At 53.9% G+C, this 22,544-nt stretch overlaps 2 protein-coding genes across 2 annotated transcripts; both read left to right on the plus strand.

The window, feature by feature from the left end:
* Positions 1–59: 59 nt before the first annotated feature.
* On the plus strand, positions 60–4,403 carry J4E84_010058 (uncharacterized protein; the record flags this gene model as incomplete). The annotated part of the gene is made up of 4 exons (XM_049392616.1): positions 60–1,653; positions 1,694–2,136; positions 2,188–2,241; positions 2,289–4,403. The coding sequence occupies 4 exons, from the start codon at positions 60–62 to the stop codon at positions 4,401–4,403; spliced, it is 4,206 nt and encodes a 1,401-aa protein (XP_049239711.1).
* A 13,758-nt stretch (positions 4,404–18,161) lies between these two features.
* On the plus strand, positions 18,162–18,798 carry J4E84_010059 (uncharacterized protein; the record flags this gene model as incomplete). Its single annotated transcript, XM_049392617.1, has 2 exons — positions 18,162–18,262; positions 18,483–18,798. The coding sequence occupies 2 exons, from the start codon at positions 18,162–18,164 to the stop codon at positions 18,796–18,798; spliced, it is 417 nt and encodes a 138-aa protein (XP_049239712.1).
* Between the last annotated feature and the right edge of the window lie 3,746 nt (positions 18,799–22,544).

A 22,544-nucleotide genomic window follows, 5' to 3' on the forward strand; every position in this document is an offset into this window, starting at 1 on the left:
CAAGCGCCCAGAACTCCACTGACTTACGTAGACCTACCCAACCGGACACGCCGTCTAAAATGCCTCCTTCCGCACAGCCCGACGCAAGGCCGGCTCCTGGAGCTAGTAAGGCCCGTGTTGTCAAGAAGAGCAAGAAAGGGAGAAAAGGACAGCTCTCTCAGCAGCGTGAAGGCCAACGACCTCCTCGATCAAACGTTCTGGCACGGCACGCTCAACAGGCCATGACGACGGGCAAACCAGTCGCCAAGACATCCAACAACCCCCTTGCTACCGACGACGCAACAGTCCATACATCGCAATCTCATGCAGTGCAAGCACCTGTCCCTATCAATGACCTCAATGGGCATGCATACGTTGAGGAGTCTCCGCTGGTGAAAGAGCATGAGTGTGTCGCCCACGTTGAGGAGTCCTGCAACACCACTCAGACCATTCCGGACACGACTTTCCAAGAGTTTCCAGAGTCTTCCGCTCAGCGCGAGTTCCCCACGTCCTCTATGTTTGTGACATCGACTTTGCCTCCGAAAGTGGACGATACGGAGCGCGAGCAACAGCCGCTCGCAGATGTTCACTATCAGGATCACGGGCTGGTATCCGCCGAAGAACGTACTCCATTGCCGGCTCAGGACTCTGGCCTCCATATCCCAGACAATGACGAGTCGGTTGCTGTGGCCATCCAGTCCAATCAGCTGCAGCAGCCCGAAATATGTGCAAGAAGTCAACAGTCTACCCCACTGCCAAAGGATTCTGAAGCTGTTCTACATCGAATCTCCCACCAGGACGCATCTCACCGTGTGGCTAAACCTCGAAGAAAGCTACGACCCAGTGGTTCGGTACCAAACAGCCCCCAGGAGCAGGCCATGTCTCTCAGTGTTGACCAAGCAATGGAGAGCGTGAGAGTGGCGATGTTGGCTGACAAATTCCGGGCCAAGCATGAAAGCATGATCGTCGCTAAACAGCGCGAGGCGGAAATTGCAGGGCTTCAGGGCACAATCAACGATCATGTCCAGACTATCGCAGAGCGTGATGCGAGCATTCGAAGCCTGAAAGAAGCTTTCAGTCAACTCACCGACAAGGCCAAAACCAACCAGAAGTTCGTGCATGGCCTTCAGCAGGACTACGAGAAGCTGCAGAAGTCTGCTGCGAGCTTCCAAAAGCACAGCCAGATGACACTGACAGAGAAGATCACGGAGCTTGAGGATGAAAAGAAGACGTTGTACCGCGAATGCGAGACTGCAATTGACAAGCTTGCTGCAACTCAAAAGAAGATGAAGTCCGCGCTCGACGATATCTACGGGCGGTTCATCATATCGGAGTCAAAGAGGGAAGATCTTATCGAAAATCTGGGCAAGCGGGACGCCGAAATCGGAGAAGAGCGGAGAAAACGCGAACACATGGAAAATCAGCTCCTGTCAAGCGTTCAGAGTATTCCCGGTAAGATTGTCGATGCTTCTGATACTCTGGCCAAGAAGTTAGAATCACTCCAGACTTCGATTGAACAGGCGCCTGCCCATGACGATCGAAATGACCCGATCGAAGAATGTCTGGACGCTTTGCGAACCCTGCAGATGTCGCCAGCCTTGACAGCTAAGGACATCGAGAAGATGGAAAGCACGTTGCGTCTTGTGCACGAACGGCAAGTCATGATCCTTTCTTGTTGTGCATCTTTGATGTGCTGACTAGTTGCACAGATTAGACTCAGGTCTTGATACCCTTTCCAGGACCATAAGGAGCGAACGAACTCCTGACACAGAACTCCGGAATTTTATCGGAGAGCGACTGAACAGCCTTCAGGAAGCGATGCTGAGATACGATGAGGCTACTACCGAGGACCGCAAAACGCAGGAGCTAAACGTTTCTCTTAAGGTGAAGCTCGAGGAGCAGCAGCAACATTCCCATCAACTCAACGAGCAAATCAAGGAGCTCCAGCAGTCCGAGGCCAATCTTCGGGCCCAATCCGATCAGCTGGAACGGGATCTGAATGAACTGAGAGTTCCTCCCCCCGTCCCACACGTCGACACGGAGAAGTTCGAGCGAGAAGCTGTTGACCTTCGCCAACAGTTGAAGAAGGTTGAGGGTGACCTGGAAGCTGCAAATAACAAGGTTGAGACGATTGAGCAGGAAAGAGATACGTACAAGGTGAGCGGCGTCAATCTCCTGCCTACTGCGTCTTTTTTTGACGAATGACAGAGCCACTCCGATGATCTCAAGACGCAGCTACAGGAACTGCAGCAGAAGCATAGGGTAGGAACCACCATCCCGTCTCATGGCCTCACTGATTCTGTTAATAGGTTGAAGACGACGTCGCCATACGAGAGGAGATCGTCAAAGACTGCGAGAGTAGATTCATGGAGAAAGAACGCAGCTTGAAGAGCGAAATCGACCGACTCACAACTGAACGCGACGAGAAAGAAAACGCACATGAGGAGGTGAGCTTCAATTTGGACGCCGCGGATAACCAGATCGATGAGCTAGAGGACAAGATCCGTACACTTGAATCGAAGGCGTTGGAAACGACAAACATCCAAGAGCAGCTACGACAGACGACCGAAGAGCTTCACACCAAGGGTAGGGGCCATGCTGAGTTGAGTCGCCGTTGCGAGGAGAACGTCGAGAAGATCTCTGAGCTGCAAGGTCTGCTCGATAAATCACAAGCCCAAGCAGTCGAACAACGTACGACGATGCAAACTATGCGCGAAGAGGCTGATGCTACACTTGGCAAAGTACAACAAGATGCAAGCAATACGCTCCAACTTTTACACAATCAGATCTCTAAACTTCAGGAGGAAAAGAAGGATGTGTCGTCCAAAGTTCAGCAAGCCCGGACCAATGAGGGCAAACTGCGACAAGACGTAGCCGAACTACGCGCTGCAAAGGAAGCAGACGAATCTCGATGCCAAAAAGATGCCGATCAAGAGCGCGAGAAGCTGAATGAGCAACATCGCACCGTGATTGATGACTGGAACCGTCGTCTGACCGAGAAAGACGCTGCATTGGAAAAAGCAGAAGCGGATTTACGGCTCGCGGCAGACCAGTTCAAAGCCAAGCTAGCAGCTGATCGCGAACAGGCAGAGTCAAACATGCAGAGACTCGAACGACAATATCAGGATGTGATCAAGGCTGAACGCGAAAAGGTTCGCCGCAATCAACAAGACGGCTCCCAAGTACAGGGTGGCAAGAGTGTATTACAGGATCCACGCGATGCTGTACAGGCAGCGAAGCCCCGGAAGAAACTTCAACGACAAAATTACTCGGTGCTCGACGGTCTTCATGGTCAGAGTCCGCACTTTGAGAAGCCATCATGGGCCTTGGACGCCGAGTTCTCACAGACTCAGCTTGACGATGACGACTTGTTTGCAACACAACATCACACTCATGAAACCCCCAATAACGCAGACAGCATTGATCACGAACCTGGGACGGCTACAGAAACTCAGGATCTTGGAAGTGCATCTATCTCGCAGGATATATTCAGCATGTTCCGACCGTCACAGCAAGATCCCAATCGCCAAGTCTCAAGCTCGTTGAATTTGAGTAGCATATCTCTCGACGACTTAGCAGCGCTGGATGAGACCCAGCCTGCTTCAGGTGCTATGCTTCGTGGTTACGTTCGTGGTTCTTCCAATCATGCCTCAGCCCACGCAAATGCAAAAGCAACGCCGTCAGCCGACAACGTATCTGTGGCTGGCTCTCACTCATCTCGATCATCCGGACGACCACGATCGCAAGCCAACACAGCGTCGCGAATGATGCCACCTCCTGGTAATAGCTTCAGATACTCTCAGTCTGGTACTGGTATGCATACGGAAGAGCGCGGAGGCTCCACCCGACATACTACGTACGGAAAACCTCTGGATGTGCTCGGCGGTAGCGGCACAAATGCTTTAGATCCTAGAGATCAGACTAGACCTTCGTCACAGCAGACCAACAACCAGTATGATCCTCGACGCTCTGCCCAACCCGGATCACAGCACGGCGTGACGCATCCCACAAAGCAGGGTTACACCGAAAAGCGCAAGAGTAGCAGTGACTTGGCGGAGAAGGAATCGGCTTCAAAGAAGCAGCGGACCAGATCTCAGTCGCGCCCGTTGAACTCCTCTACTGATCTCCCTGGGAAATCTCCGTATGCTTCTGTGAAGTCAGCCTCGACTTCGCGCCCGAAGGCACAAAAGACTCTGCTGTATGGGCAGGCAAGTGCTTCAACTTCGTCCCGATCAAAGACTCCTGTCGCTTCCTCCCGTGTGCGTGGCCGTGTCACCCGTCAGGCTCCGTCTTCTAGTGGTGCGTACTCCCCGCGTGGCCAGCCTTCATCACAAATATCCACTGGTGGTCCGACCCGTCGATCCTCGACCCGTCTTACTAGGAGCCAGAGTAAGGACGCTTGCTATGAACTTGTATCGAACTGAGCTAACGCGGTGGTGTAGGCAGGAACGGCACCGCATTCGGCGATGGCTATAACGATCGCTTCCGCCAGGAGCTAGACTAGCTGCATTGTCGAGACGAAGCGCAGTAGGGTTTGTGGACGAAGCGCTCGGGGGAGGAGATCGTGTACTCTCGAAGATCCTTGCGGTCCTCGACATCGGGTCCCGCTCGAGTCGTTCGTGTGTGCGTTGTGTGTCTCGAGGTACGCGGAGGGGAGACAGCGTCGTGCGGAGGATCTTTTCGCGAGTAGTCTTTACAAGGGAAACGAGGGAAAAGGAGTAAAGCCCAACATGGCGAGGGTTCTGTAGATCTAAGTAGCAGACCTAATGCGAGTACAATATAGCCTGTATCATGTCAAGCTTGGCCTGCTCGCACAAGTGCAGCCGCTCTCTGGGGAGCCATCAACGCCTGGAACGTGCTTCACCAAGTGATGGAGGGTGGTCGGTGCTGCCGCTGGAGGCTTTTGGCGCTAAGGTTTGTTATGTTGTCAGGCCTTTTCAAGCTCCCCTTTGCCACCCACACCACCAAATCACGGCCACCCACAACCTTCTTCTGCAAGGCTGGTGCGCATCTCAAAGGTCTCTTTGCACCTTGCCCATACTTTCTCTCTCGTTCCATGCCCGTCTTGAGCCGTTGCGGCGCCTTGACGATGGCGGCGATGCGGGAGTCCCAAATCGCTCCAAGTCTTGCCCACAACCACGCCGCTCTCAAACACCACTAGAGTTGGCGAGAAGCTGGCCAAAGGTACAAAGAGCCAGCTCCAGCTTACTGTACCGTCGAACGAAGTGGTGCTGTCGAGATCGACACCCTGTTGTTGACCTTGTAGCCGGCAAACTCTACCCCGCCTCAGGCGGCGGCAGCCACGACAGCCTCACCAGAAGGCTACAAGGCCTTGACCAGTAAGTCAACTCCCTTCCCATACCCAGTACACGGCGGCAAGAGAGCCAGGTGAGATGTCGCTGCTCAGCTCCTGGCCGTTGACCTCCGCTGCTTGCCTCCGCGGCGACAGCGGCGGCGGTCATACCCCCCGATGACACACTCTGGCATCTTCTTATTGAATACAATGGGCTCCACAATGCGCGTACCGAGACTGACAAGCGTTCGTAGCGATGATGCCGCCAACCTCACCGGCGATGCTGGCAGGTCTTGCTCGGACATGCGCGACCTCCGCCGTGACCGCCGCATCAAGCGAGTCCATGGTGATCTAGTCGATCTCCCCTCAGCTATGCTCTAGTCAGAGCGGCTTGAGCAACCTCTACTTCATCGGCGCTGAGCGACTCGGTCGTTACCGAGTCGCAAGTCCCCTTTCCGACCTCATGCGCACAAGACTCATGTGACCTGAGCCTCCAGGCAAGGCTTTGCCAAGTCTTTACTCTTGTACTGGGTCCTTCTCTTTCTCTTCCAACAACTCAAGTACATCAACTGACGGATGTGCTCGCAGGTACCTTCTACCTTCCGAGTCTGCTCTCCCTGGCCGGGCCGTTCGATGGTCATCCACAACCGAATCGCCCATCATACATTGACGCGCCGCCCACCCGGACAGTAAGAACATGTCACAACCCTAGGTAAGTCTGTCTTCCTTCTGCCTCAGACCATACCTACCGACACGTTGGGTGAGCATCTGGCCCCGCATCCTGGGTTGTGGTTCTTCATACCGCATCCTTCTTCCCGGGGCCTATATTGAAGCCATGACGCGGTGAGAGAGTTTGTTGGTCCTTGTTGCGCGCTGCTGGGGCAGCGCGTCTCGAGCCCAGAGACAAAGTGGAATGACAATCAGATACCGTCGCCAATCTCTGATGGCCAGGAGATCGATCACCGAGGGGGGCAATGACCGCGTCGACGCTTGACTGTTCCCCTCGCCGTGGTAGCCATCTACCAGTACGGCCTGGATGGTTGTCAAGCTCGTACATTTCGTCGCTTTCGTACTCTTGTCGTTTTACTGCTGTCGAAAGGGTAACGACCTTGAGCAAGCTGACACCTATTCTAGATTCGGCATCGGCATCGGCCTTCGCAACCCGCCTTACTCCTTTGACGCCACCGCTAGACCACCAGATTCCTCAGCTTAGCTGCATCAGGTAAGTTCGACCCCTCTGTCCTACTCCCCGTTTCCATATCAGACCCAGGCGCCGGGTGTGCGAGGATGGGTCTTCCATACCTTTCTCTCGCATGACCCTCCGGTGATTCGGAGATCCAGCGCGCCGAGAACAAGACTACAGCAGAGATAAGCCTTGAACAAAAGTGGAACAAAACGATACTGCCCTGGGAGATTAGCATAAACACCAGTACCCTGGCGAGAGAGTACACCAAACAAACAAAGAGAAGCTACCACGTTCAAGCATCTACTGTAGCGGACGCATGACTGTTCCATTCGCGCTGCCCTCGTCGGCAAATGTGCCTATAGGTTGTCATGCTCGCACATGCCAACAACCTGTCTCCGACTTGAGCACGAGCGAAGACGTTTGCTGACTCAACTGTAGTTTTCGTGGAGCGCACCAGCCGCAGCCATCATGGTCTCATCAGACTTAGGTAAGTCACCACACCGTCTTCTTTCTTCCCATCTCTTCGCATCCCCCTGCAGGCGCAGGGTGTAGGTGGATCGATCTTCCATATCCTTACTCGTACACCCACGCGCCGAGATCAACAAAAGACCTGCACAACATCCCGCTCTCATATCTGTTCTTCAACTACAACTACCAGTCGACTCGATCGATTTGCTCTTGGGCAAGGAAGGAGCAGTATCTTTAAAATCTGCAGGTCGATGCGTGACTGGTCCATGGCGAGCTAGCTCCTCCCCGCGAGTGCCGCGTGTGGTTTGTCGCTCTCATACATCTTTTCAGACGATGACAGCCTCTTCAAGAACTTTGATGAGCATGTCCGTTAACACTTTAGTAGGTTTTCCCGACGAGTCCGCGGACGATAACGACTTGTCGGGGTTGCCGACCTTGCAGTAGGGCGGTAGGTCGCATCGTCATGTCATCCTCGGTACGCATCCTTCAACCATTCCAACTCTTGCGCATATACCAAGTACCTGATGATGATACATCAACACTCATTCCAATCACCGAACATTCGCTGTCGAAACCTATCGCTGAGGGTTCTCATTGGCTTTTCTTGACCGAGGTTTGAGCTTCGTTTTGCTGACATTGAGGTGCAGGCAGCTCTGCCATCGTGTCCAAATAGCATGAATTTTTACGCTTCCTCCACTCTCGCACAACCACCACGAATGCCATTCCACCTAGGTCATTCAGGTCATCCAGGTCACCCAGGTCACCAGGTGTACAACTCCATGAACTTTAACATGGTACCCTAGTCGAGAACATCTCCAACAAAGGTAAGTGCGCAGTCGTTCATGTTACTTGCCCACCTCCCCTCATGATGATCAAAGAGTAAGGTTCAGACCGGACGACGCACGCTCGTCAGTTCCGATGGCGACATTCAACTGTTCTGAAGATCACACTTCCACTCTGTAACTTGTACTGTGTTGGTAGACTCCGCTGACCACGCATGTAGACGTTGGCATGACTGGATGGTCGACACATTCGCGACCCAATTCCGCGACAGTTGAGTAAGTCTTTCTACCTCTTCTCACTTCGTTCATCTTCGTGATGATACTTTCTAAGCATGTCTCGCTCGTTTCGAATATCCATGAGAACAACGAAAGTTCTGATCTTTCCTTCTCTTTCCATGATCTTTGAGACTCTGATATTGTTTTTGTGCTGACAAGCAACAGGCTCCTGAAGCACCGGCCTTAATTGCAAGGCTGTTGGCGACAATGCTAGTAAGTTTGTCCAAGGCCTTCCCACCCACACGCCTCCACTGCAAGGGCCGTCTTCTCCGAGGTAAGCGTGCGACATTTCATCCAAGACTTGGCCAATGATGAGCAACCGACTAAGCATCTCTTCCGACAACCCATGAGGTCATTATCATGTATCATACTCTGAGGTTTCCCACTCTTCTGTTTGCTACCTGTCGTACATGTCTTGGTTGTGACTGACAATGCAGGAGGCTGGCTCGGTCTTGACCGCGATGCGACACATCGACCAATGTACTGCACTCCACTCGTCTCCGTATGGAGGCAGCACATCGACATGATGACGACCAAAAGCAGAAATTGCCGCAGCCAGCAGTAATTCAGGATCGCGAACGTGTATCCGCTGACTCGCACGTTCCCGAAGTAAGTCCTTCTCTTTCTCTCGCGTTTTGTTGTTGCAATGATGATTTACTCTGCCGAATACCCCCATTTAACACTTACTGTAAATGACGGCTTGAGTGGCAACGTCGACAACCAGATGCATGGCCCCTGTGGCACATGCATCTAGGTAGTTGACATGTCAAAAACGGATCTGAGCAATTTGAACCTCATTCTTATCGCTTTTGTCTGGAGGATCGAGCTTGGCTAACGAGGTATGAGAGCAGGACATCGGACCCATAGTGTGGCGTCCAGGTAAGCGCCGTTTCGCAAAGTCGGCGTTTGCAGTCGTTGAGCATCCTCAAATGCCCCCAGGTCCGGTTTGGCGCCAGTTCAAGCCAAAGGTATGTACTGCCATCTCCTCCTCTTCCTATCGTGTTATGATGAACTTGTTTCCCGATATACTTTAACCCTTACTCTTATGAGGGCATGACCTTACGAGGGCATGAACACGGGTGCAATAAGCCAGTGTACCTTGTTTATCGACTGCACTGCCTTTACCGCAGCGATTTCTTGTGCCCCCTTCTGTACATTTCGGTTTTGAGTACCCGCCTTTACTGAATACGCGATGCTATCTCCGAATTTTGAAGCCTCTTCTTTGTCGAACTTCGCTAACAAGGCATGAGGCCAGATCGAGCGGTGCGGCCGGGCTTGCGCAACAATATAGGTGTCGACATCGTCGTAGTCGCTTTGGCATGCATCGCCGGGAACGTATGATCGAAGAGCGGTCATTCTCGTGAGAGGTGCGAGAGGCAGCGCAGACGGAACGACGGTAAGCATGATTACTCTGCCCTCCTTGCTATGATTAGAAATTTCTTGTCCCGACTCCTGAAGACATCTCTAAAACTGAGCAACACATCTCCACTTCGCTTTGAGCATCCCTTGATTGGCTGTCGCTGACAAAGTAGTTGCTAGGGCACAGAAGGTCCTGCTGGCTTTTCGGTGGCGGTCTTCAGACGTGGCTATCTTCCACGCGTTTAGAGGGAGACTTGGCGTTGCCGATGCGCGTTCGTGTCTTCTCCGCTCGGCGGTCCTTCCATCTACAGCTCGATGGCATCGCAAGCTGCATCATCAGGCCATCTCTTCCGTCGAACTTTATTGTCGTTGTGCACATGATTGCAGATAGCACAAATGGTTGATGTCCGAACATCGTGAGGAAAGTATGGGAGCGCGTCGACGCGTCGACGAGGGACTGAGCGGGGCCTTAAGACGAAAATGGTTTAGCTGAAGTTTGCCAGAAGCACACCTCGCCTCATCAAACTTCTCCCATCCTGCATCACGCCCGCCGCCATCACGGCCGCCAGCGAAGTCGCAGGTCCAGGGAATGTTGTGCAGCCTTGTCGCTCGGTCGGCATGGATCTGCAAAGGCTTACTCCTAACATGCTGCGGCCGTGCGATGCGCTCCCTCCGGCAGCGGTGCATCGCGTCAGGCGGTCCGACGCCCCGGCTTTCGCATGACGAAGGTATGTTCGGCATCATCTTCTTGTCTCTCTGCACTTGCTGGCGACGTTTGTTCTCTTTCTGAATCCCATCCCTAAGTGGTTGTCCGTCCTTTTCGTATTGTCATGCCGCAGCTGCCGGTCGTATTTCGACGAGACGTCTGCGCGTTGGGAAGAGGAGGGATCGTGGTCTGGCGGAGGACGTACTGCGGCTGCCGTGTCGCTCTACCGCAGCCGTTGAATGCTGGCATCTTTCTGCTTCGTAGTCAGTCCTTGTCATCATGCTACAGTAAACTCTTACCCTGTCTTCGCCGGCTCTTCGCGTCTCCTGCATCCCATGGCCCTCCACTGTGGTTGTTCCTTGTCATCAATATCTTACTACTTGGGCGGATCGGACTTGGGCGAGTTCGGGAAGAGGCCGAGCATGACTATCAGCCGTCGCGTCATGTCCATACTGTGAAGGAGGCATGCCGAATGCTTGATGCTGCGCATGGCCTTTGCCCGAAAGCCCAAGCTGTCACGTCCCTTCTGCTGCATGTAGGTCTGTCGGCCATGTCCAGCATCAATGTTGCTCGTATGGCTTCGCTCGATTCGATGGCAGTGGCCGTGGGTAGTCCGTCTGCAAGGATGCGATTCGCGGCGGGAGGAAACTGAAGACGCGGAGGCGCCAATTTTCGCTACTTCGCCTGGACCATGGAGCTGGTGATGAAGCTGGCGGAGACGCTGTCGCTGAATACCGCTAAGCCTTTGGAAGTGCCCGCCGGGATAACCATGAGCTCCAACTTCCAGCGTGTGCGACCATCACGAGCCCGGTGTTTTGCACCGCTGCTTGTATCGCTCAACCTCCTGCGTGTCCTTTATATTCCTTCGCGGGGTTCTTGGCGCGCAGGTGCGGAAGGCGGGCGGATGTAGGAAGGCTTGGTACCGGCGGATAAAGCTGTACGGCGCAGCTCTGGGCACTATGGTCAGGATATCAGCCTAAGTCCCTGTAGGTCTTGGAGACTGCCGGCTATCCGGTTGATGATGCTCGGAAGGCTCGTCACAGGAAAAGCGACGCCTCCGCATGCAGGATCGGACCGTAGCTCGGCCGGTCGATGCCTCGCCTAGCTAAGGAGTTCCCTCTGGGCCTTGGTTACCTTTGCGTGCATGGTATGAATCCTCCGCATGGCCGCGTCGCTTCCGTAGCCTGTCTGCGTCTCTAGTGTCCTGTTCCTCGTCGCTCGACTCAAGTATTGTCGCGATGTTGTTGAGGCTTCGGCACCGGTGGATGCTGTGCAGGAGGCGTCTGCCATCGCGGAAGCGCTGTGGAGGTTCGATGTGGGAAAGGTTTGCGGGGTATGCTCAGGGTGATGGCGCAAGTTCGGCGGAGTCGCGCTGCGAGAGGTAGGTCGCCGAAGACTTCATTCACGTCCATCGCCGTCATGCAGACCTTGGAAGTATTGGTCTCTCCCCGTGGATCTCCCAGGCGCTCAGTAAGCTGGAACCTTGCGACGTCGTTGTTGGCTGGGGTTGTTCTGCCGGCGCCGTTCCCGCCCTTTGTCGAGCTGTTTGTCCGTCGCCAGCAGAGTCCCTGTTGTACCTTTGCCGATGAGTCGCGCTGTTCGACGAGAAGAGAGGAGAGGCCGTTCATGTTGGCGCGTCGATGCTCGAGGAGGTGGTGGTTGTCGTGTAGCTCGTCCATCCCCGATGTGTAGAGGGTCGTCAGACATGATCGTGCCGCCGCCAAAGAAGCCTTGCGGGGTCGAGACGCGAGGAAAGAAGAAGCCTTTCGTATTCCAGAGGCGACTTTGTGCCAACTGGAAGCTCCATCTCGTACAGCATCTCCGCGCCCTTGTGCTGCCCTTGGGTTGTGTTCGACGGGACTTGTTCGTGCGCCGTTCAATATGTCCGCCGTCGCCGTCGCCGTTCTCGTCGCCGCTTCGATGCCGCGGGGGCAGTGGTGGAGGGGAGACTTCCTTCGAGCTCGTCGGGCTGGTTGAGGTGTGGTGTTGGTGTATGTCTCCACGATGGTGCATGTCGGAAGACGCGTTCTGGTGCCCGCCCTGGGCGATGTCAGTCACAACACTTGTTCATATACTCACAAGTAAGCAGAGACTACGCTGCTCCTACCCTCAACGGAGGTCTCTTCGCATGCTCGTCGTTCTCGACTGGGGTAAGGTCGTCGCCGCCGACTGCGATCCCTGAGCTCATAGCTGCCTCGACGCCGCCCCTGTTCTGGCAGAGTTGCTGAGCCTCTTGCCGATGCATGCAGCAGCTTCAGGGGCTTTGTCCGCCTTCAAATAGCTTGTGCTCAATCTTATGTAAGTCTCTGGGCCATCTCAAGTCGGTGCAGGCTTGGCAGTGGTGATGGTGTTGAAGGGGCCCGCGGAGATTATCACTAGCGTCAAAGGCAAAGCAAGGTCAGGATCACCAACACAACACAGTAGGATAGGACTTCAAGGCCTTGCGAGGAGGATGCAATACTATATAGCTATCTAAAATCATCATCGTCGTCCTCCCAGCTCTTCTCTTGGTGTTGCAGTATCTCAGTGGCAGATGCATCAAGCTGCCGCCGTCTGCTCACCCCTGTCTCATTGCTCGCGGTGATATTGATACTATTGAACAACTCGCCGTCACCGCCGCTCTCTCACGTAGCTGCCTTAGCATAAATTAAAGCTTTTTGTCTCACTCCCTCCCTCTCTCCTTCTCCTACAACCACCACCCAAAATTGCCTCGCAATCGCCCTTTTTCTGCTCCTCGAAGCTTCCTTTCCTCTTCCAACACATCTAATCTACTTGGCAATTGCCTCAAGGTATCCCCCCACTGCTTTTCTGACAGCCCGCTGATTTTGGTAGCAGTAGCGCTGACTTTGGCTCTCCCCGCCACCTCTTGCCTCGCCTGGAGTCGGCCGCCCGTGCCTTGCATGGGGATGAGTATAACCCTTCCATCAGTATCTTCTCCCCTTTGCCTTGAACTTTGCTGACGACGACCTCGCCGGCGCTGCTGTCGCGCGTCTGGTCTAGTACCCCGCTCCAAGAGCCAGCTTCAACCACCTCTACAAGTATCCCCTCCCCTCCTCTAACATTGCGACGTCGTCATTGATACGGCGTCGCCCTCGTCATGCTAATCCGTAAATTGTAGTCGCTGGGTCACTTCATGGCAGATCTTGCCATCGCCAGCTTTGACCACATCTTCAGGTATCCCCTCCTCTCCTCTAACATTACGACGTTGCCATCAGTGCGGCGTCGCCCCGACCTGCTAATATTCAACTTGTAATCGCAGCGCCTCCATTACGACACTTGCTGTCGTCGCCAGCAGTATCTTCATCGGTCCACCCAGCGTCGCTACCCCGCAATCATTACTCATAAAACGACTATGTCCACTCATTGGTATGTTACCTCTTCTGTCTTACATCATTAGTACCTTGACTGACCTTTGTCTAGTGGTGCTTGCCCTTCCACCTCTATCCCCTTATCTCTCCCACCCTCCTTCATCCAGGTTTCCCCCACCCCCTCCCTCTTTACTGACCCTGCCTTAGACAATGGCAGCCATTTACGAGTACGCGATCGACTGCCCCGGTTTGCCGCATTTTTGTTGCAATGGCAACGCGCTGGTTGTCGATCTCATACATGCGGACCCCTCATGGTTATTGCGACAACTCTTGGTCCACTTCTAAGTATCTTCCCTTCCATCATTGAGCTCCATGACTAACAAGACCAGTACATGTCACCTCAAACCTTCCTCACACCCCTACCGAGTACCCCGAATACCCAACCCAGTTCAACTCTGGCTGACTATATCCAGGATATTGCTGTCGCCTTTGGTCAACCTTAACACCACGAACCGAGACGCCTTCCACAACCGGCTTTTAGCTTTCCCAAGAAGCTCGACAAGGCTTGCGCACGCAAGGTCCAACGAACTCCCGTTGTCTTTCCGATACTTTCCTCTTTTGCTTCTCTCGCCTTCGCCCAAGAGAAGAAGTACCATGTCGGATGCCACCGCTGCACAACATAACAAGGCATCCTCTTCACGTACGTATCCCCCTCCCCCGCCGTTGACTAACCAGTGTTCCAGGGTGGGATGGCAAAAATCTGACTCTGGCTCCCCGTCGCCGCCTCCTGGTAACGCCCTTCTCTTCGGAGAAGGTCGGCTAACTGAGCTCCAGTATAGTCGTGCTTAACCGCATTGAACCTTTTTCCAATCTTTTCGCTTCCCTAAGCATCGTCGACCTATTCTCTCTTCTCTTTACTTCCTCCCCTCCTCCGAGCTCGCCATCCATGCCGCCTTACGCGCTGTCCGGCACATCAGCGAGCAGTATACCTTTCATCAGCGTCTCTCCGACGCTAAGTATCCACCTACCCTTACCGGCGACATGCACTTACTGACATGTATGCAGGCTGTCTCTCACCCATACGCCAGCGTCTCGAGATGCCATGTGGTTGAGACAGACGATCCATACGCCCATCGTGGGCAGCAATCGTATTCGACCCCAAGGCTTCGACAGCCTATCGCACGTACGGCGTCATCAACCTTTGCCTTTTGCTAACGTGTCGCAGTATCGAAAGCGATGTAAGTGCCCACTCCCCTTTGGTTGTTGCTAACGTGTCTCAGTGTGGGAAGTGAATCTGTCTCTGTGCGTCCCCGCCGCGCTTCCTGGAAACATCTCACCTAGTCTGAGGGAGATGGCTGAACAGGGCAGTCCCAGCAGGAAAGGTCATTGCCTGCTGGTGTCTTCGTTTGTTTAGGCGACCGCGCCGCGAGTGGTCAATCCAATTCCTCGCCGAGAACGCCTTCCGCCCCTGAAAGTTCAAGCAGTACTTGGAAGCAAGCAAGATGTGTCACTGGGACACTGAGCAAAAACAAGCTACAATGAAGAGGCGAGCTGGCGCCAGACGGTGTGAGCATCATCTTTCCCCTTCCATCAAATCCCCTTCATTGACTAACGTTTGCCAGATACCAGCACCCCGACAAGCCCTGCCATCCACCCAGGGCATGGGAGGCAAAATCTGACTCCGGGTCCGCGCCGCATCGCACCCGCCTCCCGGGCAATGCCCTCTCCCACGACGAGAGGGTAGCCAAGTGAGCTCCAGTCGCCAGCAAGACCTCAACACCACTTGCTGGTGTCGCCCCGATGCCACCGCTGCAAGCGAACGAGATCGACGCCCGCTAAGAAACCGTCTCGAACGCCAGCCTTATAATACTTCCAAGGTCATTTGCAATCGCAATGCGACGCCGCTATCTTTCCTACTTTTGCAAGCGTTGCAGCGTTCTTCATTAGAAGATGGAAAGTACACGAAGTTCACGCCTTTCGCTTCTGCCAGGACATACTCGCCGGTACAAGCAGCGACCCATTGGCAAGTGAAGTACAAGACCGGTGAGTAGCTTCTTGCATCCTACTTCAAACCCATACTAACTCGTCCACAGGAAGTGTTTTCGGACGTCGCTTGTGGTGGTCTCGATAACATCTGCTCCATCTACAACCTGTCGGCTCGGAAAGGCCCAACACATGTAGACGCAAGCTTTTCTGCTACTCGTCAACAAGCGCATCCTCACGTCGCTTGTTGGCATGACCTGTGTGCTGTGGGATCGGGTCGGTCCATCCGCCGACTCAAAGACTACATCACTCCCACCGCCGATGAGAACGCATACCCGCCTGGCGATGAGGTTTCGTCCGTTGTCAAGGACAGCCCAAACAAGCTGAGCATCGTCAACATCCCCACATACATCGAGGAGGAGCAGATTTGAGAGCTCGTCGAGACCCAACAAGCTGATCTTTCTTCTCTCTTCTCCTTCTTGGATCTCGAGACTGGCTCCAAGGTGCATGAGTTCGCCGACCAGTCATCATCTTGACTGAGACAATCTTCATGACCGTCACGCTTGAGTCAACCTCAAGCTCTGCTTCTTCCGGTTGCTCCATCACTACTGCCTCTACTGCGCTGCTCGAGCCGTCCATCACCTTCGAGGTCCCGCAGAAGGGCGTTCCTGACGTCGCGTCCACGCCTTGGTTTCGCTTCAACCTCCTTACCTCCTTGGCTCCTCCATGCATATACTACGCTCACACATCGCCTCCTTACATGACCGATATGAACCAAGAAACGATCCATAGTGAGGGCAGCGTTGTTCTCATCGTTGTTGACGGATGTGTTCCAGAAGGTCATCACCCTGGTACATGAGTACGTTCAAAGAGAGGACTTTGAGGAGGACGATGCTGGCCCTCAGGCCGGCTTCGAGGAGGAGGATTCGACAGCGACAAGTCGCCTTCCCTAGTGATGGGTCGGTGCCCATGGTAATCCGCCTTCTCCTGCGATGGGGGTTGGCGTTCATGGTAAGTCGTCTTCCCCACCGTGGGGTTGACGCCCGTCTTCGGACGGCCCAGGAGTATTCGGTGATCACGGCGAGGAGAGGTCTAATGCAGCAAGTCCGCTTCTACCTCCTACGCACCATCGAGACATCCCATCTCCCGAATCAGAATCCAGAATCGCGAGGAGTCGAAGAGCAGTACGTTCTGCCCAGGGTCAGTGTCACCGTCGCGAAGCGTGGCAGCCATACCTTGAGATACCTTGCCTCACGATGTCCGGAACATCTGCATCTCTGTTCGGGGGCGATGCGCCATCCACCTCCGAGAACAACGACGTAGCGTCGGCAGTCAAGATGCCCAGCGCCCCAGATCCTCCTCCCAAATGTTGCTTTATCTGTCTTCGAGATCGAGCTCAAATCCGACTGTTGCACTGGATGTCAAGCCCCGTCAACTCTTGGTACGTTACAAATTGGATTGTCCCTTCCATAATGAATCATTATACTAACGATGCGATAGACATTTGCGGCGGTAGGTCGCCTTCCCTGACATAGGGTCGGCGCCCGTCGTGAGCAGAGAAGAACTCACACCTCTTCTTATGTCGCACAAGACAAACGTTTGGATCTTGAAGTTGGCGGCAAATGCAGAGCATCTCTTCAACCACTACAACATCGACCTGTTCATCGAGTACGTGGAATTCGTTGCGCTTGGTCTTCCGCAAACTTCTCCGGCAGACCTCTCGCCCAAATGCCTACAACGTTGCGCCACAACATCAACAGCTTTCACGCCCCATGCTCAACGACGACAAGTTCGAAATGCATCCCGCACGATCACGTACTCCTGTCCTTCACGTCCAAGAACAGAGTCTTGAGGATCGATACGGTACCCACAGACATTCCCGGGAATCACGAGAGTAAACCTGCATACCAAGATGGCGGAGATGAGCCAACGCATAGTTGCTAGCACTTGGTTTCAGCGCTTCCTCTGGCCGCCCTCATCGGCAAGAAGTACTTTGTGCTTCACGCCACCAACGCGATGGCATCGCAACGCATACTTCATCTCCTCCGACGGCTCGTGCCAACGGCAACCACGTCAAGACCTGCTCTGATGTTCGCCGAGATCGGCCACCATCTCAGCGACCACCGCCTTCGCGTATCTTTAACATATCTCATACCCCAAGCTGTAAGTCGCCTTCTCCTATTGATAAGGTTGGCGCTTGTCTTGGGGCGACAGTTCAGAAGCAGCCGATATCTCTTCACCCAACCAGTAGTACGAGCATATCGTCGACAGGCGAACGAAGCCCATACATCGCAGTATCCTGTGACGCCCTGGAATACTTCATGCCCGGATGGCGGTCTCCATCTGAGACTGCTACCTCGCTACTGCTGTATGCTCGTAGCCCGTGCCCAGAGTGCCACGACTTCTCCTCTCCATCGCCGCTGCCTCCAGCTCCTGCGCACGGAGTTTACCATCTTGAATCAGCTGAGAGACTTGCAGCACCCATCGCCTCTTTCGGGGATGAACACCACTCCGGATCTGCTACTCGTCAACAAGCGCACGCCTCTTTCGGAGAGGAATACAACTCCGGATCAGGGCGGCGGCGGTGACGAGGATGCCGCCAAGCGCAAGCTCTCCAACCCGAACATGATCGCTGTCGTTACGGGACGTTAAATTTCGAAACCTCGCCAGAAGCCCGTCTCGGAGCGGTCCGTCCTCGGGATGCGCGGCGACAGGGAGGCCAGGTACCGAAGCCAATCTACTGGACACTACCAGACGGATTCGCTAGCTTCTGTGCTATCTACCTCGCCATTTCGTGCTACTCGTCAACAAGCGCAAAGAGATGTTCAATGATATTAGCCCTCAAGCGGTCTTCGAGGAGGATCTGTACGCTGCTATGGCGCTGTCTGGCACCAAGGCTCAGGTCCTTGAGATGCACAAGGAGTTGGTCTGATTTGAGATGGATATGGATGATACTGGTAACTGGTGTGTAATGGCTTGAGATGATATGGACATGACTGTTACCACTACCCAATCGCCTCTTTCGCGGAGGACGCGATGGAGGCTTCGGCGGCGGACGTGATAGGATGCGTCAGCTCTACTGCCGATTCCGGGTTCGGGCTCTTCGACCGCAGGTCGCTCATTAACATTATCAAGATGCCAGAACACTCCAAGCCGTCTGGAGGCAAAGGAGGAGTCCCCCCCCCTTCAACAAGGCGCGCGAGGCTACACCCGATCTCACCACCTTCACAAACATCCAGAAGCGCGAACGTCGCATGACACAATGGGACATCAAGTCCGCAGGCTACGAGAACATCACCGTCGGATGGCATCGCAACTCACTCCAGTCCCACTGGTCCGCCTATCCCGTTCAGTGGCTCACGCTTGAAGCACCTCCTCCCCGAGTCCCAGCGTCTGCCCATTCCCCGATGACGCCCCATGGGATGACCGCCAACAGCTCTGCCCTGGACAAAGCATAGACCCTGGACTGTATGTGTTCTCGAAGTCGTCTTTGGCTACCCAAGCGACGACTTCGAGAACACATACAGTCCAGGATCTATGCTAGATCAATCTTCGCCACGGCTGCGGTCCGTTTGCACAGCTCTGTCCTGGACAAGAGCATATCACCGTCGCCAAAGAGCTACCGCAGCGACGACTTCGAGAACACATACAGTCCAGGGTCTATGCTAGATCAATCTTCGCTATGGCTGCGATCCCTCCGCTTCATTCACTCTCTCGCTGACCCCCAGCGGATGGAACCAGTTCACTGACCCCAATAACACCACCGTCTTCATCGGTGGTCTCTCCGGTTAAGTCACCGAGGACGAGCTACGCTCCTTGAGTCGGTGGATTGAATGATGGAAAGTGTCGAAGGAAACCCTCCTTGGTGTTGCGGTAGATATAGTAGGTTGCCCCTCCTCCCTTCTCTTACTGGTTCCAGCTGCTAACTCTTCTCAGATTTATACTTGTTTTGATACTATTCGCTACCTTTTGCTTGCGTGACGTGATGCCTCCGGTTTTGATGTCTACCTGGCTGCGTATCTTCGCTTCCGGTAAGTGCTCCCTTCTTCACCCCCCTTCGTACAAGACCATGGCTAACTCTTTCTCATATCCTCTCAGCTTGTGCTGAAGCTGGCTCTGTGCTTCTCAAGGCGGTGCGATGATCCTCCGAGACTACTTCCTCATAGTAGCATCTCCAGTCCGCACCGCCGATATCTGAGTCTCATCTCTTTCCCCAGCCCTTGATCCAATGGCGGCTATGTCTGGCGTCGTCTCCGGCAGCGGCGACAGCAATCTGTGAGTGTCGGTCAAATTGACTAGATGCCCAAAGGTTTGAGGCGGTGGCTAACTTCAACGCATGACCTTCGATATTGCGCTGGCTCTCGTGCGACTATCGCATTGCTGTAAGTACTTCCGACCAAATGCTCGATGGCCGTAGTTTATACTGATGTTCTACATGTACGCCTTCTCGACTGGCGTTGACGATGGTCAGCTTTCTCGAGCCCAATCATTCGCAACGGCGGATGCTATCTTGTGAGTGTCGTTCAGATTGAACAAGTGTCCGAAGATCCAGCTCCTTCACTGACCTCAGCGCCAGGCATTCCAGTCCGCGTTCCGGCAGGCTTCGGTCTTGGTTGCTTCATCGCAGTAAGTACCTTGACCAAATGCTCGGTGGTGAGGCATATTGCTAATCATCGAGATGTACACCTCCTCGCCTGGTACCGCCTTCTCGACTGGCACTTCCTCCTGGTCACATCGCCTGATCATTTCGCATTCTCCACTCACGGCATCTCCGCCCGATCGCCAACCAAATCTGGTAGCCTTCTCGAACGTCGTTGTCCGCAACGGCCAAGCAATCTTGTAAGTGTTGTTTTCATTGACCAGCTGACCCGAAGTATCCAGACTCTACCGGCGTGTTCTCACGTTCTCAATTCTTTCGTTGGTCGATCGCAGTCCCAATGTTGGTTTCAGGGAGTCGCATCAACCTCTAAGGTAGTGAGACCACTTCCTCATAGTGGCCTCTCACTGAGCGGCTCCCAAGAGCAAGTCGCTTTTCGAGTTGCTATTCAGGGCTTTTGTCCTGTATAGACCCACAGCTCGATGGTCGGGCGTGGGTTAAGCATCTTTTCCAATTCATTGAACTGATGCTGTGGGTCGTCCGTACATTTCCCATACTTCACATGAAGTTGAGGACACTTGATCGAATTTGGTAGCTTCTGGTGTCGGCGGCGGCGCCACGCATCCGGTGAGTGTCGTTCGAATCGACCCAATGCCTGAAGACATGGACTTTGCTAATGCAATGCGTGTATACTGGCCTTCTTCGACTCCGCGGCGGACTTCCAGTCTTGACGACTTCTTCGAAGGTAAGTACCTCCTCTTCTTCAAGACAACATCTTCCTAACCGCATGGTGTCGTATGCGCGCAATGTACTCTTCCAGCTTCCTCACTCGTATCTAGCGGCGTGACGGTGAGTACCTCTAATCCCCCAAGTCAGCATCATGCTAACCGGTTGGTGTCGCATAAGTGCGTGTGCTCTCCTCGGATTCGACGGTAAGTACCTCGTTGCTCTCAAGACAGCAGCATACTAACCGCGGGCGGTCTGCCTTCTCCAGGTTATTCATGCGACAAGCTCCTGTCTACTGTTTGCAATACACCCAACGCCATAGTGCTGAGTGTCATCGTCTGCCCTGCTCTTTCCATTCGCGTACAGCTAACATTGTCGCAGATCGGCTTAAGCATCATAAGCAAGCTGCTACATCCGTCCCTTCTCATCTCCTTCTTCCATATCCACCTCCTTCTCTTTTGGCTCCCTGATTGTCGGAATGCGCCATCGTCGGTTGATCGTCAACCTCAACTCCGCGGATTTCGTTCATAGCTGACCAGATAGTGAAAACAGCTTCCGAACCATGCGACGAAATCAAAAGCCGACTATCAAGCATTTCAAGGGTATCGTCTTGGCTTCAGGCGCCGCTTGGATGCTCCATCGTCGTGGTGCGAGGTTGGCGTAGCAGGTAGCGCCCCACCAAAGGTACGCTCAGCACTCCATGTGCAGGCCATGCTAACATCTACTCAAATTTGACCAACCATCTCGGAACTCCTCTTCTCTCCCCTCGGCTCCCTGTCGGCGCTTAGCGCATGCCACACGCCGCCTGCTGCCTTGTTGCTGCGCACAAGCCCGGGTACCCGCTCGACGCAAACAAACGCCCTCACCGCTCGACCTTGGGTATATAACCACCACAATTGGGCTTCTCTTCGCCTTCGGGCATTTGGTCATTTGAAACGATACAGAGAAGATTAGCATGGCCCCTGCACTAAGGATGACACGCTCAATCAAAGAGACGCTAACATTTTTTTGCGAATCTTTTGGCTTCACTTTGGCCTTGCGTAAGGTCAGCCATTCGAACACGCAAGGCGACGGCAGCACGGACTTGCTTTCCGCGCTCTTTTTTGCTGCCAACGCCGGCGCGCTGAGTACGGACAAGCGACATAAGGGTTCGTCGAGCATCCATCCCAGGCTATGGTGTCTTGTTATCGACGTTGGAGAGCTGCTGATATCCAGGTCTGTCAACCCGCGGCTTTTTTTCGCAAGTGCTTTCTGAGCTCATCGTAGGTATCGGTTCGACGTTGATCCTGATGGCCCAAGGTGATACGCGATCTTGGAATATTGCTGTCCAAGCATTACGACGGCTCCACAGAAAAGGACCTACTGCCTCAGGGCGATAGTAGTGTCCCGAAACTTGAGCCGAGAAGAAACCAAAGTGCATGCCCTGTCTTCCAGAACTCGAGGGGTCGGATCTAGAATGGTGTCATCAAGTATACTTGCTGCGCCCGTTACGCAGATTCGGAAGGCAGGTTGCGTATATGCATGGACGTAGAGCTGTTCCGCTCGCCCGCTACATGGAACGGCATGTCGCGTGGGTCTGCAGGTTGCTCTGCTCCGACATTTTTAGGTATATCAATCCATATATTTCTCAACATCGCCCCGCGTTCGAATTCGGAGTGAGTGACACACGCCAGTTATTCGATGACGGTTTGCATATGACGTCGTCATCGCCGAACTTGGTGATGGAGACGTGTCGCAAGAGAAATGGGATGACGATAGTACACATGGGTTTCCAAACTGGAAATAACAATGGAAATGGTGGAACGATCGAAAGGACACTAATGACAGCCAAAGTTGGAAGAGTCGCGAAGAAGAAGAAGAGTTCTGAAGGGAACGCGAGGG

This window comes from Alternaria hordeiaustralica, assembly GCF_023758085.1.
Source record: "Alternaria hordeiaustralica strain BMP 2776 chromosome Unknown scaffold_35, whole genome shotgun sequence".
Lineage (NCBI taxonomy): Eukaryota > Fungi > Ascomycota > Dothideomycetes > Pleosporales > Pleosporaceae > Alternaria > Alternaria hordeiaustralica.